Source organism: Pleurodeles waltl, chromosome 3_1 (genome assembly GCF_031143425.1).
Source record: "Pleurodeles waltl isolate 20211129_DDA chromosome 3_1, aPleWal1.hap1.20221129, whole genome shotgun sequence".
Classification (NCBI taxonomy): Eukaryota; Metazoa; Chordata; class Amphibia; order Caudata; family Salamandridae; genus Pleurodeles; species Pleurodeles waltl.
The window spans coordinates 570,008,755-570,022,503 of NC_090440.1; the positions used below are offsets into that span (position 1 = coordinate 570,008,755).

A 13,749-nucleotide genomic window follows, 5' to 3' on the forward strand; every position below is an offset into this window, starting at 1 on the left:
CTCTTTATTCGACTGCCAGACGCTACCGGCCCTTTATCTCATTCTTTTTAGGCTCCTGCTTTTTACGTTGTTGGTGGTTTTCTGTCTTCTCTTCTCTCTAATTTCCTGTTTGTGTGTTTTCCCCTCTATTGCTCTTGAGAAATGTCTGAAGTGGAAAAATAAGTGCCAGTGGACGCCACCAGCCCCAAAAATGAGTGCCGGTGGGCTCCACCAGCTCAAATTTAGCACTGGGTTTGGTGAAGGCTCCGTCATGTTGACAGACGCCTGCACCGAACTGTAAAAAGCATTGTCGGGAACCACCGTGACATCGGTTCCTGTCAATGCTTGAGAAATTACTTCTAGCTTGGCGGTCATTTCTAAATTTGGTGGGCGGCATCTCCACTTGGGCACAGAGTTATTCACTCCATCACCCTGGTGGAGAAATGGACCGTCAGTCAAAACATAAAATAGTTCCTAAGTCCTTACTAAATATTGCCTGTATCTATTTGGTTACTCTATTGCCTCTGTTGCCTAAATCTATTTGGCCTATTTATTGCAAATGAGCATTATAACAAGTGGAACATCATTGACCATGATTGACATATGCAGACATGTTTATTGTTGCCTGAAAACTACTGGACACATATAGTACACAGCAGCAGGTGTTATTAAAACCTTAAGTTATTTTGAAACACAGCATCTCCTGCCCCCGGAGGTCAACGCCAGATTCAGCTGCACCACCCTAAAGTCGGCCCTGGTAGCAGGTAGAAAGCAGAATGGCTATTAGTATGTAATGGGCCGAAGACCTGAAACGTGGAATGAGGGGGTGCTGAAGGGGAATGGGACACTTCAAGTTTATGTGTACTGTTTGTGTTGAAAAAATAATAATAAGATTATCTATTCAAAAATAATATTATTGATACTAATATATCTGCTGTTACTAGTGCTGCTACTACTACCAATAATAATCCATCATTTCAAATCCATGCAGTGCTGGTGTGCTGATCATACCAGCCGAAGCACTGTAAGTCTCCTTCCCATTATATAGCTTCCCTTTCGATTACATTCTTGTGCTTTGCTTGCTTGAAATATCATTGCTTACTAGTAATTAACATTAAATTACTGAGATACTTTTGTTACTTGCAGTTCATAGGCTACAGTCCTAAAATAGCACAGTGACTTACGAACTGTCATCAAAGAGCTGCATGGTATAGTTTAGAACATTGTGTTTTTTCCCTCAGTCTTTCATCAGCTAGTCCTTACATCTAGTCGCTGGGTAGAAAAACATTTTTATTAGTAAAGTCTGTGCTTCTCCACTCTTAAAATATACTGCCTAATAGTATGGATGACATGTGATTCCTGCACCTTGTAATCCTCATTGAGTTATGTAGCATTTCCTATAGACTGATTTAAAAATGTATGATGCATTGTATCTGTATAATGTGTGTGTGACATAAAGTGCTCTGACACCCTACACTGGTATGAGTAGCACTTTAAAACAAATGAAATGCATGTGAGGGGGGTTATAGAATGATTTTTGTACTGTCAGAGAGTAGTAGTGAGGTAATCCATGGAGAATGAGGTCATGTGTGGGAGCACCATAAACGATTGTTGCACTAGGTGCAAGCCAGCACTAAAGCTGGCCGTGCCTACTGCACTCACATTTAAAGGTAGGAGATGTAGCCTTGTGGGTTGAGCTGATGCCTTTGGAACCTGGGCATCCAGGTTTGAATCGCGACCTCAGCTCTAGACTCGGCATTGTGTGATTCTGGGAAATTCATGCCTAGAATGTGTGAAGTATGTGTAATCCCCACTTGCACTTGATGTACACATCACGTAATGTAAAATGTTCCTTTGCTTCACAGCGAGGTTTGTGCTATACTACTGCTAGCTTTTGCTAAAGTACTTGTGCTCTCCTTAAAACATGGTAGAATTGGCTTACACCCAATTAGCCTATTTAGTTTACTTATAAGTACCTAGTAAAGTGGTACTGCTGTGCCCAGGGACTGCAGGACTGATTGTGCCACCCACTTTAGTAGCCCTTTAAACATGTCTCAAGATTGCTTTTGCAGCCTGTGTGTCCACTGTTGTTAACTGCCACATTTCCACTGTTGTTAACTGCCACATTGACCTTGTAAAATAAACCTTATGCCAGTCCCAAACCTTCCTTTTTAATGCATATAAATCACTGCTAGGGTAGACCCTGTACAACCCAAAAATTTGGGTTCAGTGTGTTTAAAATGTTGGACATGTACTTTTAAGTTTTATGTGTCCTCCTAGTAGAAAACAGTTGGTGTTGTGTATTGCTCCCAGGCAGGGAGACAAAAGGAAAATTGGTGTTGGCAGGATGGGTCACTGAGTTAACAAGGGAGAATAGCTGTCACCTACCACGCTTGCAAATCACAAAGGCTCTGCTTGAACACTCTCACTAGTTGACACCAGACTTTTGTGACCCCGGACATGCTAGGGCCATGACAGAGAGGAAAGGGATGCCTGACACATCAGGGGGCTGGAAACCTTTGGAAGCTTCCTCCACTTCGAAGTGAGCACCAGGTATATATGTTGGACTTCAGATCACAACTCTTCAGTACACTTCTGGACCTGTGGACTTTGGCAGGAAGAAAGAATGCTTTAATGCTGAAAGGACTGCCACTCTGCTGTACTGCTGCTCTGAAGACGCTGACCTGCTATGCTGACTTGATGCCCTCTTGCCTTGGTGAGAAGGACTAGATCTGCATCTCTAAACCCAAGACCCAGAGTGTGTTCAAGGGCTAGTTGTCAGGCGTCCTGATAAGCAGTCTGGAGGGGCATAAGCTTCCTGCAACCTTGCACAAAGCACCTGGATTCTGCCATTTGTGAGTCCTGCCTTTTACAGTGGTGCCACCCCAGTCCTGGACCCTTGGAAGTGGGCCCATCTGTGGATCCAGCATAGCCAAGGCATCTCTTCTGTGGCGCTGCGCATCTCCCACAGAACCGGCAAATTGCCTTTGCTGCATGGACTTCCCCAGCACAAAATGTAGGAAAGTACCCTCTTTTTGGCATGATTAGCCCCTCTTTATGCCTGCTATCAGTATGCTTAGACTGTTTTCACTGGGATACTGCTATCCAGGACCCCAGTGATTGTGCTCTCTCTCCCTCTACATATGGTTGCCTAGGACTTTGTACACCCCACACTATAAAGTACTTAGGTACCTGGGGCACTGGGGCACCAGGGGTTCCCCATGGGCTGCAGCATGTATTGTGCCACCCATGGGAAACCAAGCAAAATGTGTCTGCAGGTCTGCCATTGCAGCCTGCTTGGAAAGGTGCATGCACCCTTTCCCCACAGGTCACTACACCAGGTCACTGTTAGTCACCCCTACAGTAGGCCCTCCTAGTCCAGAGGCAGGGTGCAGATCCTTGTGTGTGAGGGCACCCCTGCATGAGCAGGGGTGCCTCTACAAACTTCAGTTCCACTGCACTGGACTTTCTAAGTGCAGAGAACCATTTTACCTATGTCCAGCTACATAATGGTAACTCCTAATCTGAACATGTTTGGTATCAAACATGTCAGAATCATATTCCAATAATGTTGCTTGTATTGGTTGTGTGATTCCATTCACTGTGGGGGCTCCTTTAGAGGACCCCTTATATTGCTCCAACCAGTCTACTGGGGTTTTCCGGGCAGCCCGCTGTTGCCACGCCTCAAACCGGTTTCTGGCCTCCTGCTGCTTGACCAGCTCAGATAGAGGAAGGAAGAACAAAGGAGTTCCTGTGGGAGAGGGAGGTAACACCCTCTCCCTCGGAAATAGGTGTTACAAGCTTGGGAGTGGTAGCATCCCCAAGCCACCGGTTTGCTTTGAAGGGCACATTGTATGAACTGGTTTGCACCAGTCCAGGGACCTCTGGTCCCTGCTTTGGTACAAAACTGGACAAAGGAAAGGGGAGTGACTTCTCCCCTGTACATAACCATCTGAGGGGTGGTGCCCAGAGCTCCTCTTGATTCTGGTAACTTGATTCTGCCATCTTAAAACCAAGATGGGCAGAGGTCCCTGGGAGCATCTGCGTGGCCAGGTCAGGCAGGTGACATCACAGCCCCCTCCTGATAGGTGGTCACCTTACTAGGTAACTAAATCCCCTCTTAGGGCTATTTAGATACTCCCTTCAGGGTGAGTCTCCAGATTCAACGTGCAAGATTCCACCAGGACTCTTCTGCATCATTTACTTCATCTTGTGGCCACTGGAACTGCAAGTGGAATCTTCAGGAACTGACAATCTGCAACTGCAGCGATGACTATGGTTTGCAACATTGTTTCTCCAGCTTCTTCCAGCATCTGCAACATTTCCCTAGCTGTGCATCCTCTGAGGTCAACGAGACTTCAGCCTGCACCAAGAAGCAAGAAGAAATCTCGGAGTGAAGGAGTCACTCCCCTGCATCTGCAGGCACCAACTGCAACGATGACTGGCTGCGTGGATCTGCTCTTCTCTGGAACCACGTGGATCCTGCATCACAGGTGGTAGTCTGAAGTGGTCCACTTGGTCCTCTCTACCAGCTGTCCAACTTGGGGGATGGTAAGCCCTTGCCTGTCCTTGCAGGACAGTACCCGTGTGCACCACGACTCTTGCAGCTACCAAAGCTTGTTTGCTTCTGCTCGAAGGGATCTTCAGGCTCCTAGTAGCCCCAGCCTCCAGCACTTCTTCCTGCAAAGCACAGTCTCCTCTCTGCTGCTCAGGTGTGCTGATTGAGCCTCACTGTGACTTACTGTGCCTGCTGCCAGTGGGTTGCCTGTGGGGGCCGTGACTGCTTCTGCTGGCTCTTACAACTGCTGAGGATCACCTTGGACTCCCCTCCCTGGGCCACGTCCCCTGGCCCTTGCTGATCCTCTTCAGTCTTGCAACTCTTTGTCTGCTCCTCTTGCATTTGCCAAGGCTTGTTGGTGGTTCTCCTACACCACTGACCATCTGCAACCCCACAACTGATGTGGGACATCATCTGCACCACTTCAAGGACTCCTCTTCAGTTCCTGGGCTCTGCAGATGATCTTCTTTTCCCCTTGTCGACCTGGTTCTGCATCTACAGAAGGGTGGGTAGTGGCTCCTGCCCCCAGTGGACACTTCATTGTGGACTGGACTCTATGCGCTTCTTTTGCAGGTCTCCATCTACCGGAATCCACCTTTCATTTCTTTTTGTCTGGTCCTGTTCTTGTACAATCCTTTTTCTAAGACCTCTTGTTAGTCCTTTAAAACAACCAGGCACTTACCTCTGCTCTCCTGGTCGCAGGGGGTCACTCTCGTACTGACCTCTTGAGGTTCCTAGTTCCTCCAGCTCCCCTCTAACAATTCCACATCCATGGGTGAGGGGCTGTATCTCGCATTCCACTTTCCTAGCATATGGTTTGGCCCTCCCTTAGGGCCCTTACTATTTACACTACGTATTGCCAATGCTTGTTGTTTTTATGCTATTTACTGGATGCTATTGTGTGTGTGTGTATATATATATATATATATATATATATATATATATATATATATATATATATAGTGCACTTACCTCAAGTTGGGGATAACTGCTTATAGGTTTTCTAGTGTTGTGTTACTATAATAAAGTACCTTATTTTTGTAACACTGTGTGGTTCTTTCTTGTATGATAAGTTGCTGTGCGGCTATAGTGGTATTGCATAAGCCTTTAAGCCTTACATGTCTCCTAGATAATTCTATTCTTAGGAGTGCTCCACATATTTTTCTGTTTGTATGTCTCCTAGATAAGTCTTGAATGCTTATCCACAGCTACCTCTAGAGAGCACTGGCTTCCTAGACACTGCCTACACTTCACTAAAAGGGGATCTCTGGACCTGGTATAAGGTGATAACACCATAGGTGCTCACCACACACCAGGCCAGCTTTGTACACAAATACTTAGCACCACCCATTGCAGCCTATCGAAATTGATGCACCTCTATGCAAGGACATTGCCTCGCACGACACAGCCCATCAGAATGCTTCTGCACAACGCATCTCCACGCAAGGACTCCGCCACACACTTGGTAGCCCCCAGAACTGCTGCTGCGTGATGCATCTACTCGCCCGGACCTGGCATCACTGTGCTGGGTGACACATCCTCAACACTGGACTCTGTATCGCTTTGCAACCAGTATTTACTCTACTCTTGTTCAGCTGGACTAACTAGGTCTCCGTAGCCAGCCCATGCTCCATCATGGTCAGTTTGAACTTGTGTCTTTGTCCTGGTCTGACACAACCAGATAACGACAGTTGCCACTTTGTGCTTTTTGGCTCTATATACACTGAAATCTTTAATATGGCATATCTTCAGTTCTGCTGACTGGATTTTTGTTGTTTTGATCTTGAGTTATTTATTAATATGCACTATATTTTTCTAAATTGTTTTGGCATTTTTCTTGTGTTTTCACATTATTACTGTTTGCAGTGCTGCATAAATACTTTATTCATTGCCTCCAAATGAAGCCTGACTGATCTGTGCAAATCTACCAGAGCGTTGAGCACAGGTAAATTTGGGGTTTGCTTATGACTTCACCCTGACAAAGATTGTGGTTGCTGCTTGAGTAGGCTTTCAGCTCCCTCAACCAGTAACTCAATTTCTCACACCAATACATGCATTTCCCTTTCACTTGCTTTAGTCATAATCTGCATTAATTTAGCGTTAATATTATAGTACTTGTGAGTAAAGCTGGTAATATTTAACATAATAACAGTAAAAGGGCTAGAATAATGCAAAAGATGACAATACCCTAAATGATTACCATACTAGTACTGTTACTTTCACTCGTGATGACAGCAACAGCAGTCGTCATCATAATCTCGAGGTTGTGAACCTGAAGTGGCATGGATGCATAGAGGTCAGAATTTCCCATTGCAAATTTCAGATTCGCAATAAAGAAATTTTGCCTTTCCCTCACCTACAGGACTTTCCCCATTCGTGGGTTCCAGATATACGATGGGCCACTTCGACTACTGAAATGTACCTTTAGGAAATTCACCCCTTCTGCTGACAGGCCCTCCAGTGCCATTGGTTTCTTCATGAAGAACTCGTGGCAAATCACACCACAGAATAACATCTCCCAGGTCAAGATGGAGCGAAATGTAAGTTTGGAGAAAAAACGCCCAATGAGGAGTCCAGTTTGCCTGTATAAGGACATTAGGGGCCTGATTACGACGTTGGCGGATGGAATAGTCCGTCACAAATGTGATGGATAACCCGTCCACTGTATTACAAGTTCCATTATATCCTATGCATCTTGTAAAACGGCGGTGGGATATCTGTCACGTTTGTGACGGATTATCCCATCTGCCACTGTCGTAATCAGGCCCTCGGTCCTTATACAGATGTCAGCATTCTGTAAAATGGTTACTGATGGCTTGCTGCACAGGTTTTACTCACGTCCTCTGTGGTCTATTTATAGATGTCTCTGCAGTGCCTTTGTAGTTTCAGAAATGCATTTGTGGATGTCTCTGCAGTGTGTTTATTTATGACTTTCTGTATTTGACGATGTCAGTACAGTATACTTATGTGCGTCGAATTTTCTACAGTGCGTTTATTGGTGGCTCTCTGCATTTTGTATTTCGTTTGTTGGTGTCTTGATGGTGTGTTTGGTAATGTCTTTGCTGATGTTGCCGCAGTTTAGTTGCAAGTGTGTTTCTGCAAAGTGTTTGGTTCACTGTATTTGTAGCGTTTATTGATAGCTAAGACGTGTGTTTGCTGAATACGCTGCATAGAGTTGCTGACAACTCTGCTATGTACCTATTGTCATCTTCATGCAGCGTGTTTATGACTTTCTGTGTATGTTTTATGATTCGTTTCTGGCTTGTTTTTTTATATTAGTGCAGCGTTTGCTCATGTCCCTCCGGTTTCCCCGTTGGGATCTCTGTAGTGGTTACTGATATGTTATGGACATGCAGTATTTATGGGTGCTGTCTGTACTGCATTTGCTCAGATCTCTCTACTGATGCTTATGAAATGAAGGTTCACTATTCAACCCTATTTCCTTCCTAGTTATCACACAGCTGCTGGACTCTAGCTCTAAAGTGATCGTTGTGTCTTTCAGCTCTGTACAACTCTTCAACGTTTGTTGTCTCGGCATTGTGTCTATTGATGTGTCTTAGCATCGTGGTTATTAATATGTCTTAGAGTGAGTCAGTGGATGAGTCTCTGCAAATACCTTGTAATAATTCTCTGTGGTGTATTTGTTGATGTCTTTCTTAAGCTTTTTTATATCACCATGTGGCTTTTGTTGATGTTTTTTTGCAGTGAGTGTTAAGGCTCTGCAGCATGTATATTGGCATCTTTCTGTACAGTGTTTACGAAAAAACCCTCTCCCCGAGCTTGCTTCTTGACATTTTCTTGCAATGTATTTGTTAATAGCTCTGCACTATTTTATTGTTGTTTCTTGTTGAGTATATTTATGTGTCTGCAGTGTTTATTTTCATGATATTTTAGACCGCTTTTTCTGAATTTCCTCTGAAACTTTAGCTGGTGTCTTTCTGTAGTGCTTGTGTGTGTTTCTCTGCATCGTTCGCTGATGTATTTCTGCGGTGCTAACCCTTTGTCCCTTTTCCCGCAGGTGGGGCTGAAGGTATTTTTTGGGAAGCCTGGGCAGTGGTTTGGAGACAACAACAATGATGGTGACAAAGTGTCTATTTTCCATGACCTGGATGGATCATTGACGGGATATGCTGACACCTTTATAGGTCGAGCGGATAACTTCTTGATCCAAAATCCGGGCTGTTTCACGGTGCCCCGGTGGAATGCTGTGATATGTCCTGGCAAATATGCACAAGTGAGATAATGATATTCTTACAAATATTATGTGGCTTGTTGGAGGGGTGGAAGAATCAGTAGACTGAATTAGTGCCGAATTTGCAACCAGCACTGGGAAGGCAGGCTGTGATTCCGTGATTGTGATGACTGAACAATTTGTACTGCATAGTATTTTAATTGTATGTATGTAGTGCTCACTGACCTTGATAAGTCATCGAATCATTTTGCAGCAATAGCATGCAACTTGGGAACTGAGTGTTAGTGGTTAGTCTAATGTTTATTGGGTATTGCTGTCTTTTGGGATTGTTCTTGTGCTCTTAAGGTAACCATTGCCTGTATGTACTCCAGTTTCTCTGTGGTAGATTAAATTAATAGGTAGTTGTGTGGGATCCTTAGTAGGGGCTATGGAAGCTCATGCAAAATGAATGGATGGGCTGGAGGAGATTAAGTATTGTTAGGATGCAGGTATATAGTTTCATAGAAAAAGAGGTTGTGGCCTATCAAATGAGCTGTGGGTTTTTGCAGAGGTACAAGGATTAAGCACACAGGCATGCAGCTTAGAATAGACTTTACTCGAAGAGAGGAGGCAACCCGAAGATAGAACATAAACAGGGTGTTATTCAACAGATATAAAAAAGAGGAAATAATTGGACGTTTTAAGTCAAGGTTAATTTCTCATCCAAGTTTTCTGGAACACAGTGAGAGAAGACTTTTTGAATTAACATGTAATCACAAAATGTCAAACTGTAGAGAGAAACAACAGTTGCCTTCCATCCTCTTGCTTAACACTGTTCTGAGTGCAGTGCAAATTCGCTTGTCAGAGTCCTTCTGGCAACATTTAGTTTCATGGATCTTCCCACAAGCTATACATCTGTCCCCTTCTCAAATTCCACGGCCCTCACCAAGCCACGCTGTGTTGCCTCCTGTCCCTGCGGCTACTTGCCCACCATCCTTGTCTACAACCCTTTCAATCTCTCTAACATTACTGTTCCTCCATTCATGTCACTTCATAACCCATTACTACTTCTCTCAACTGCCCTTATGTGGCAAACCCAATAGCCAGAAAACTGTAGGGTTGTTCCCTTTGTACGTAAGCTCTGAAGATCAGAAACTCACACTTCTTCCCATCTGGTAGGAGAACTGCATTTCTTCTATGTGAAATATATGAATGACTGAGCAGCAATGAATTGTAAATGAATAGGCTGATGGAAATCTGTCTGCTAGACTCTAAATTGATATATGCAGAACAAAAAAGAAATATGAAGAAGGCATCTGGCATCTAGGACGTGCACTGTGGCGAAAAAAAGGCTGGAACACTATATTTGTATTTGTATCTACTGTATTCATATTGCATCGTTGCTTGAAGAGATATGACCACTTTGCTGGGCTGTGTGACTGGTGAATTTGTATGAGCTTTGTTTTCCGTCAAGTGGTACAACTAGATTGTTGGTTGGCCACTTAATTAAGTGTTTTAGACGTTTGAAAACTGATGTATGTGTGATTCAACTGTTGAAGTGAATGGGATAGAGATGAGGTCCCACTTTTGGGTTTTGTTGTTTAATGTGTTAACGTGACTTTTTTTAGATTGAGCAACATCTGTAAGACCTGGTGCACCCAAATAATAGATGGAATTTCTTAAAGCAATCCCCTAGGGCAGTCTGTGTCTGCGATTTAAAAAAATGGAACATGCTGATTTACCCTCCATGGGATGTGTATTTTTGTAGACTGGCAATGCCAAATATAATCTATCTCACCTGCTGAGTTGCTCTTACTGATTTTCGTACTCACTGCTAAATGTTGGTCTGGATCCAAACTTTGGCAATTATTTCTAGCAAGCAATAGTGAAGCTAACAGGGCTGACGTTGTTAGGCTGGTGTCATGGTTATTTTTTAAAATATGTTTATTGCAATCATATGTCACTAAAATAAATAAAAGAACTAAGAAGAAAACGTGCCACTGTTTTAATGTACCCAAATGGTTGCAAAAATGCTTATATTAAATAAATAAAATGATTATCTACATTTTTTTACTGCAAGCATATGCCACAAAAGTAAAAAGAAGTTAAAAATCAACAAAAATGTAGCTGTTTAAATGTGGTACCCATTAGGTCTGGGCGGAGTTTGCGGTGGAACTCTGCGAAGTGTCCAGAAAACTCTGCTGTGCTACGAGGAGTTCTGCAAGCGGTGGAGTGCATTAGGTCACGCTGTTCGTGCTGATTTTTAGTGCTGGGTGATTTTCCCACACTGAAAAATCAGCACAACTCGCACGATGCGCAGCAGTAGAGTGTGCTGCTTCTTTTCTGGCATTCGAGTGGATTTTCTACTCGAGAGGCACCTTCCTCAATGCGAATGAAATGTTTCTCAACATGAGTGGTAGCAACCATCTGCGACCACCCGTGTTGAGAAATCTCGCTGGGAGGTGGCCTGAGTGAGATTTTCCTTGCTCACCAGCTTAATGTTGGCAAGCTCGAATGAAGAAAAAAACTCTGCTATGCAGAGATTTTCAGAACTCTGTGCTCAAAGCGGAGTGCGGAGTGGGAAAAACTCCACAAACTCCGTGAGCAGAGCTGAGTCCATCATCCACCCCTAGAACCAATATGCTTGTAATAAAATTGTAACTGAAAAAACAAATCTCATGTAAGTTGAATAGAAATATGAATATGCCTCCAAGCTGGCAGGTGTGCATAAAACATCTGTGGAAACCGTTTTAGGTGTTAATGTACATCACAGGAAAATATGAAGGAAGCAAATATGTGGTTGGCTTTTAAATACTCCAATCTGGAGGCATAGTTTAAACAAACTCAGACCGCTCAAATGGACAACAAAATGGGGAAAAACACATTTCCAAAGTAAAATACTGGTCTTCCAGCCATGGCACCGAAGTGCACTTTTTGTGAAGGGGTTTGTGGTGGCATTGTCAGAAAGCCAATGACTGAAGTGAGCTGATCAATTGTCCTATTGCGCGGTGGCACATGTAAGCTAAGTGTGAACTACAGTTGAAGAGACCAATCGCAACAGAGCACTGACCCACTTGTCTTCTGATGTGTACGTGTATGCGTTTTCCAATTCTTTGTTTTATCGCATGAGGCTGAAGTACCAGCTTGTGAAATGTAAACTTTTTCATGTACTTTGTCATTTCACATGGAATCGCAGAAGTTACTAATTCAAATCATATGAAAGAACAATAAAGACACTTAGATTTAAGAACAAAATTAATAACTCATAATAATGAATTGTTATTGTATAATTGTTGGTATTATTATTAGCTACATAGCTTGGGATTATCCATATATGGAACTTATATTCAGAAGTGGCATAAGTAGGTAGAAAAAAAACTTGTAATAAGTTAGGACTGGAATGGAACTTGTAAAGCTGAAGTAGGAATGGCAGGTATAGAGCTCATAATGAGAGGTGGCATGCGGGGCACGCACGTTTGGTAATAGAAGCTGGCACAGGAATCGGAGGTATAGAGCTCATATTGAGAGGAAGCATGCGAGGCACACACAAAGTTGGTAATAGAAGCTGGCACAGGAATGGAAGGTATAGAGCTTATCATGAGAGGAAGCATGCGGGGTACACACAAAGTGGTACTAGAGCAAAGTTGGTAATAGAAGCTGGCACAGCAATCGGAGGTATAGATGGAGCTTATAATGAGGGGTGGTACAGAGTTGGCAATAGAAGCTGGCTTAGGAATGTTAGATGTAGAGGTTATAATGCGAGGTGGCAGATGGGCCAGAAACATATTTTGTAACGAGAGCCAGCAAAGCAATGGCAGCGGTAGCGCTGATAATGAAAGTTAAAACAAGAGCAGATACAGAATTTGTTATGAAAGCTGGAATGGGGTAGCAACAGAGAAGACATCTACAGAGCTCTTAGGGAGACGTGGCAGTGGTTGCAAGACTATAAAGTGGTATCCTGAGCTAATGTTTTGACCTGGTACATGGCAGGACCAGATCTTTAAAGTCAAATGCAAGTTTCTGGATTTCTTGGTCGTATCCTTGCACGTTCAGACAATGCAAGATCGTAATGTAGTTATCATTCACCTAAAAAAGATAAATTGCCCTGAAAATGTTTATTCATCAAACAATCCTCTTCTCCATCAAAAATTCACAAATGACCTTCCAGCCGAAGATTAATGATCAGATGCTGAACAAAGCAACATAGCAGCTAAAGTTAACCAAGCCCCACATTCGGCAAATCTTTTTTTAAAAATCCAGTTTTTGCCAGAGGAAAGGAAGCAAAATTTGAACAAAACTGAGTGAGTGATAACACTTCAATAGTATGACTTATCTTCAAATGGTGCTTCTTGTTGTTGACCCAACATCTACGGGAGGGAGCCTTTTAGACAAGCCATTGTTTGCATGCTGCACCTCAAAGAATTTGCCGTGTAGGGTGTATGGGCAAAACATCATAGAAAAAATATTGTGTGGACAAAATATCATGGACAAGAATATCGTGAAGGTACCTTTCTATGGGTAAGCAAAGTTTTGCTATGCTTAACTCCACATATATATCCCTTGATGATATATCAGTCTTCAAGGTACGCAGATGTGGAGCTAAGATCAGAAATGTATACTTACCTATTTTGATTTACCTTCTCGATATTTTGTTCCTTGATATTTTTGACATGATATTCTGTCTACATAATATTTCTGACAACAAAATTCTGTCAAATAACCTCATGCAGAGAACTCGTGCAAGTGAGTTCCTCAGTTTTGTCAACTCTTCCAGTGTTATTTTGATTTTTGGGAGCTCTGTGGGTTCCAGAGGACTGAATTTAGTTCCGTATAATGGAAGTAAGTAGGTTTATTTTTTATAAACTTGATTAGTGGATGGTTCTTCTGGCTTCTGAGATGTTCTTTTTTTAATCCTTCAATTTGCTCTTTGTATTGTTTTTTTGGCTTGTTGCAGGTAAGACAGTGCTGTAGTCTATGCTTGAAGTGGTTAATGTGCTGGAACAACAATGGCACTAGACTGCATTGCAGCAGTAACATGGAA

At 43.1% G+C, this 13,749-nt stretch overlaps 2 protein-coding genes across 3 annotated transcripts in view; both read left to right on the forward strand.

Annotated features, from left to right (window-relative positions):
- The window catches only part of LOC138284333 (cell surface hyaluronidase-like), a 633,659-nt gene that overhangs the window by 284,847 nt on the left and 335,063 nt on the right, over positions 1 to 13,749 (forward strand). For both annotated transcript variants that reach the window (XM_069223000.1, XM_069223001.1), the window contains 2 exons: positions 6,900 to 7,077; positions 8,556 to 8,771. In XM_069223000.1, the coding sequence (XP_069079101.1) occupies positions 6,900 to 7,077; positions 8,556 to 8,771 (394 nt within the window). The remainder of the gene's footprint in view (positions 1 to 6,899; positions 7,078 to 8,555; positions 8,772 to 13,749) is intronic.
- The window catches only part of CEMIP (cell migration inducing hyaluronidase 1), an 899,136-nt gene that overhangs the window by 152,133 nt on the left and 733,254 nt on the right, over positions 1 to 13,749 (forward strand). The gene's annotated exons all lie outside the window — the stretch shown is intronic.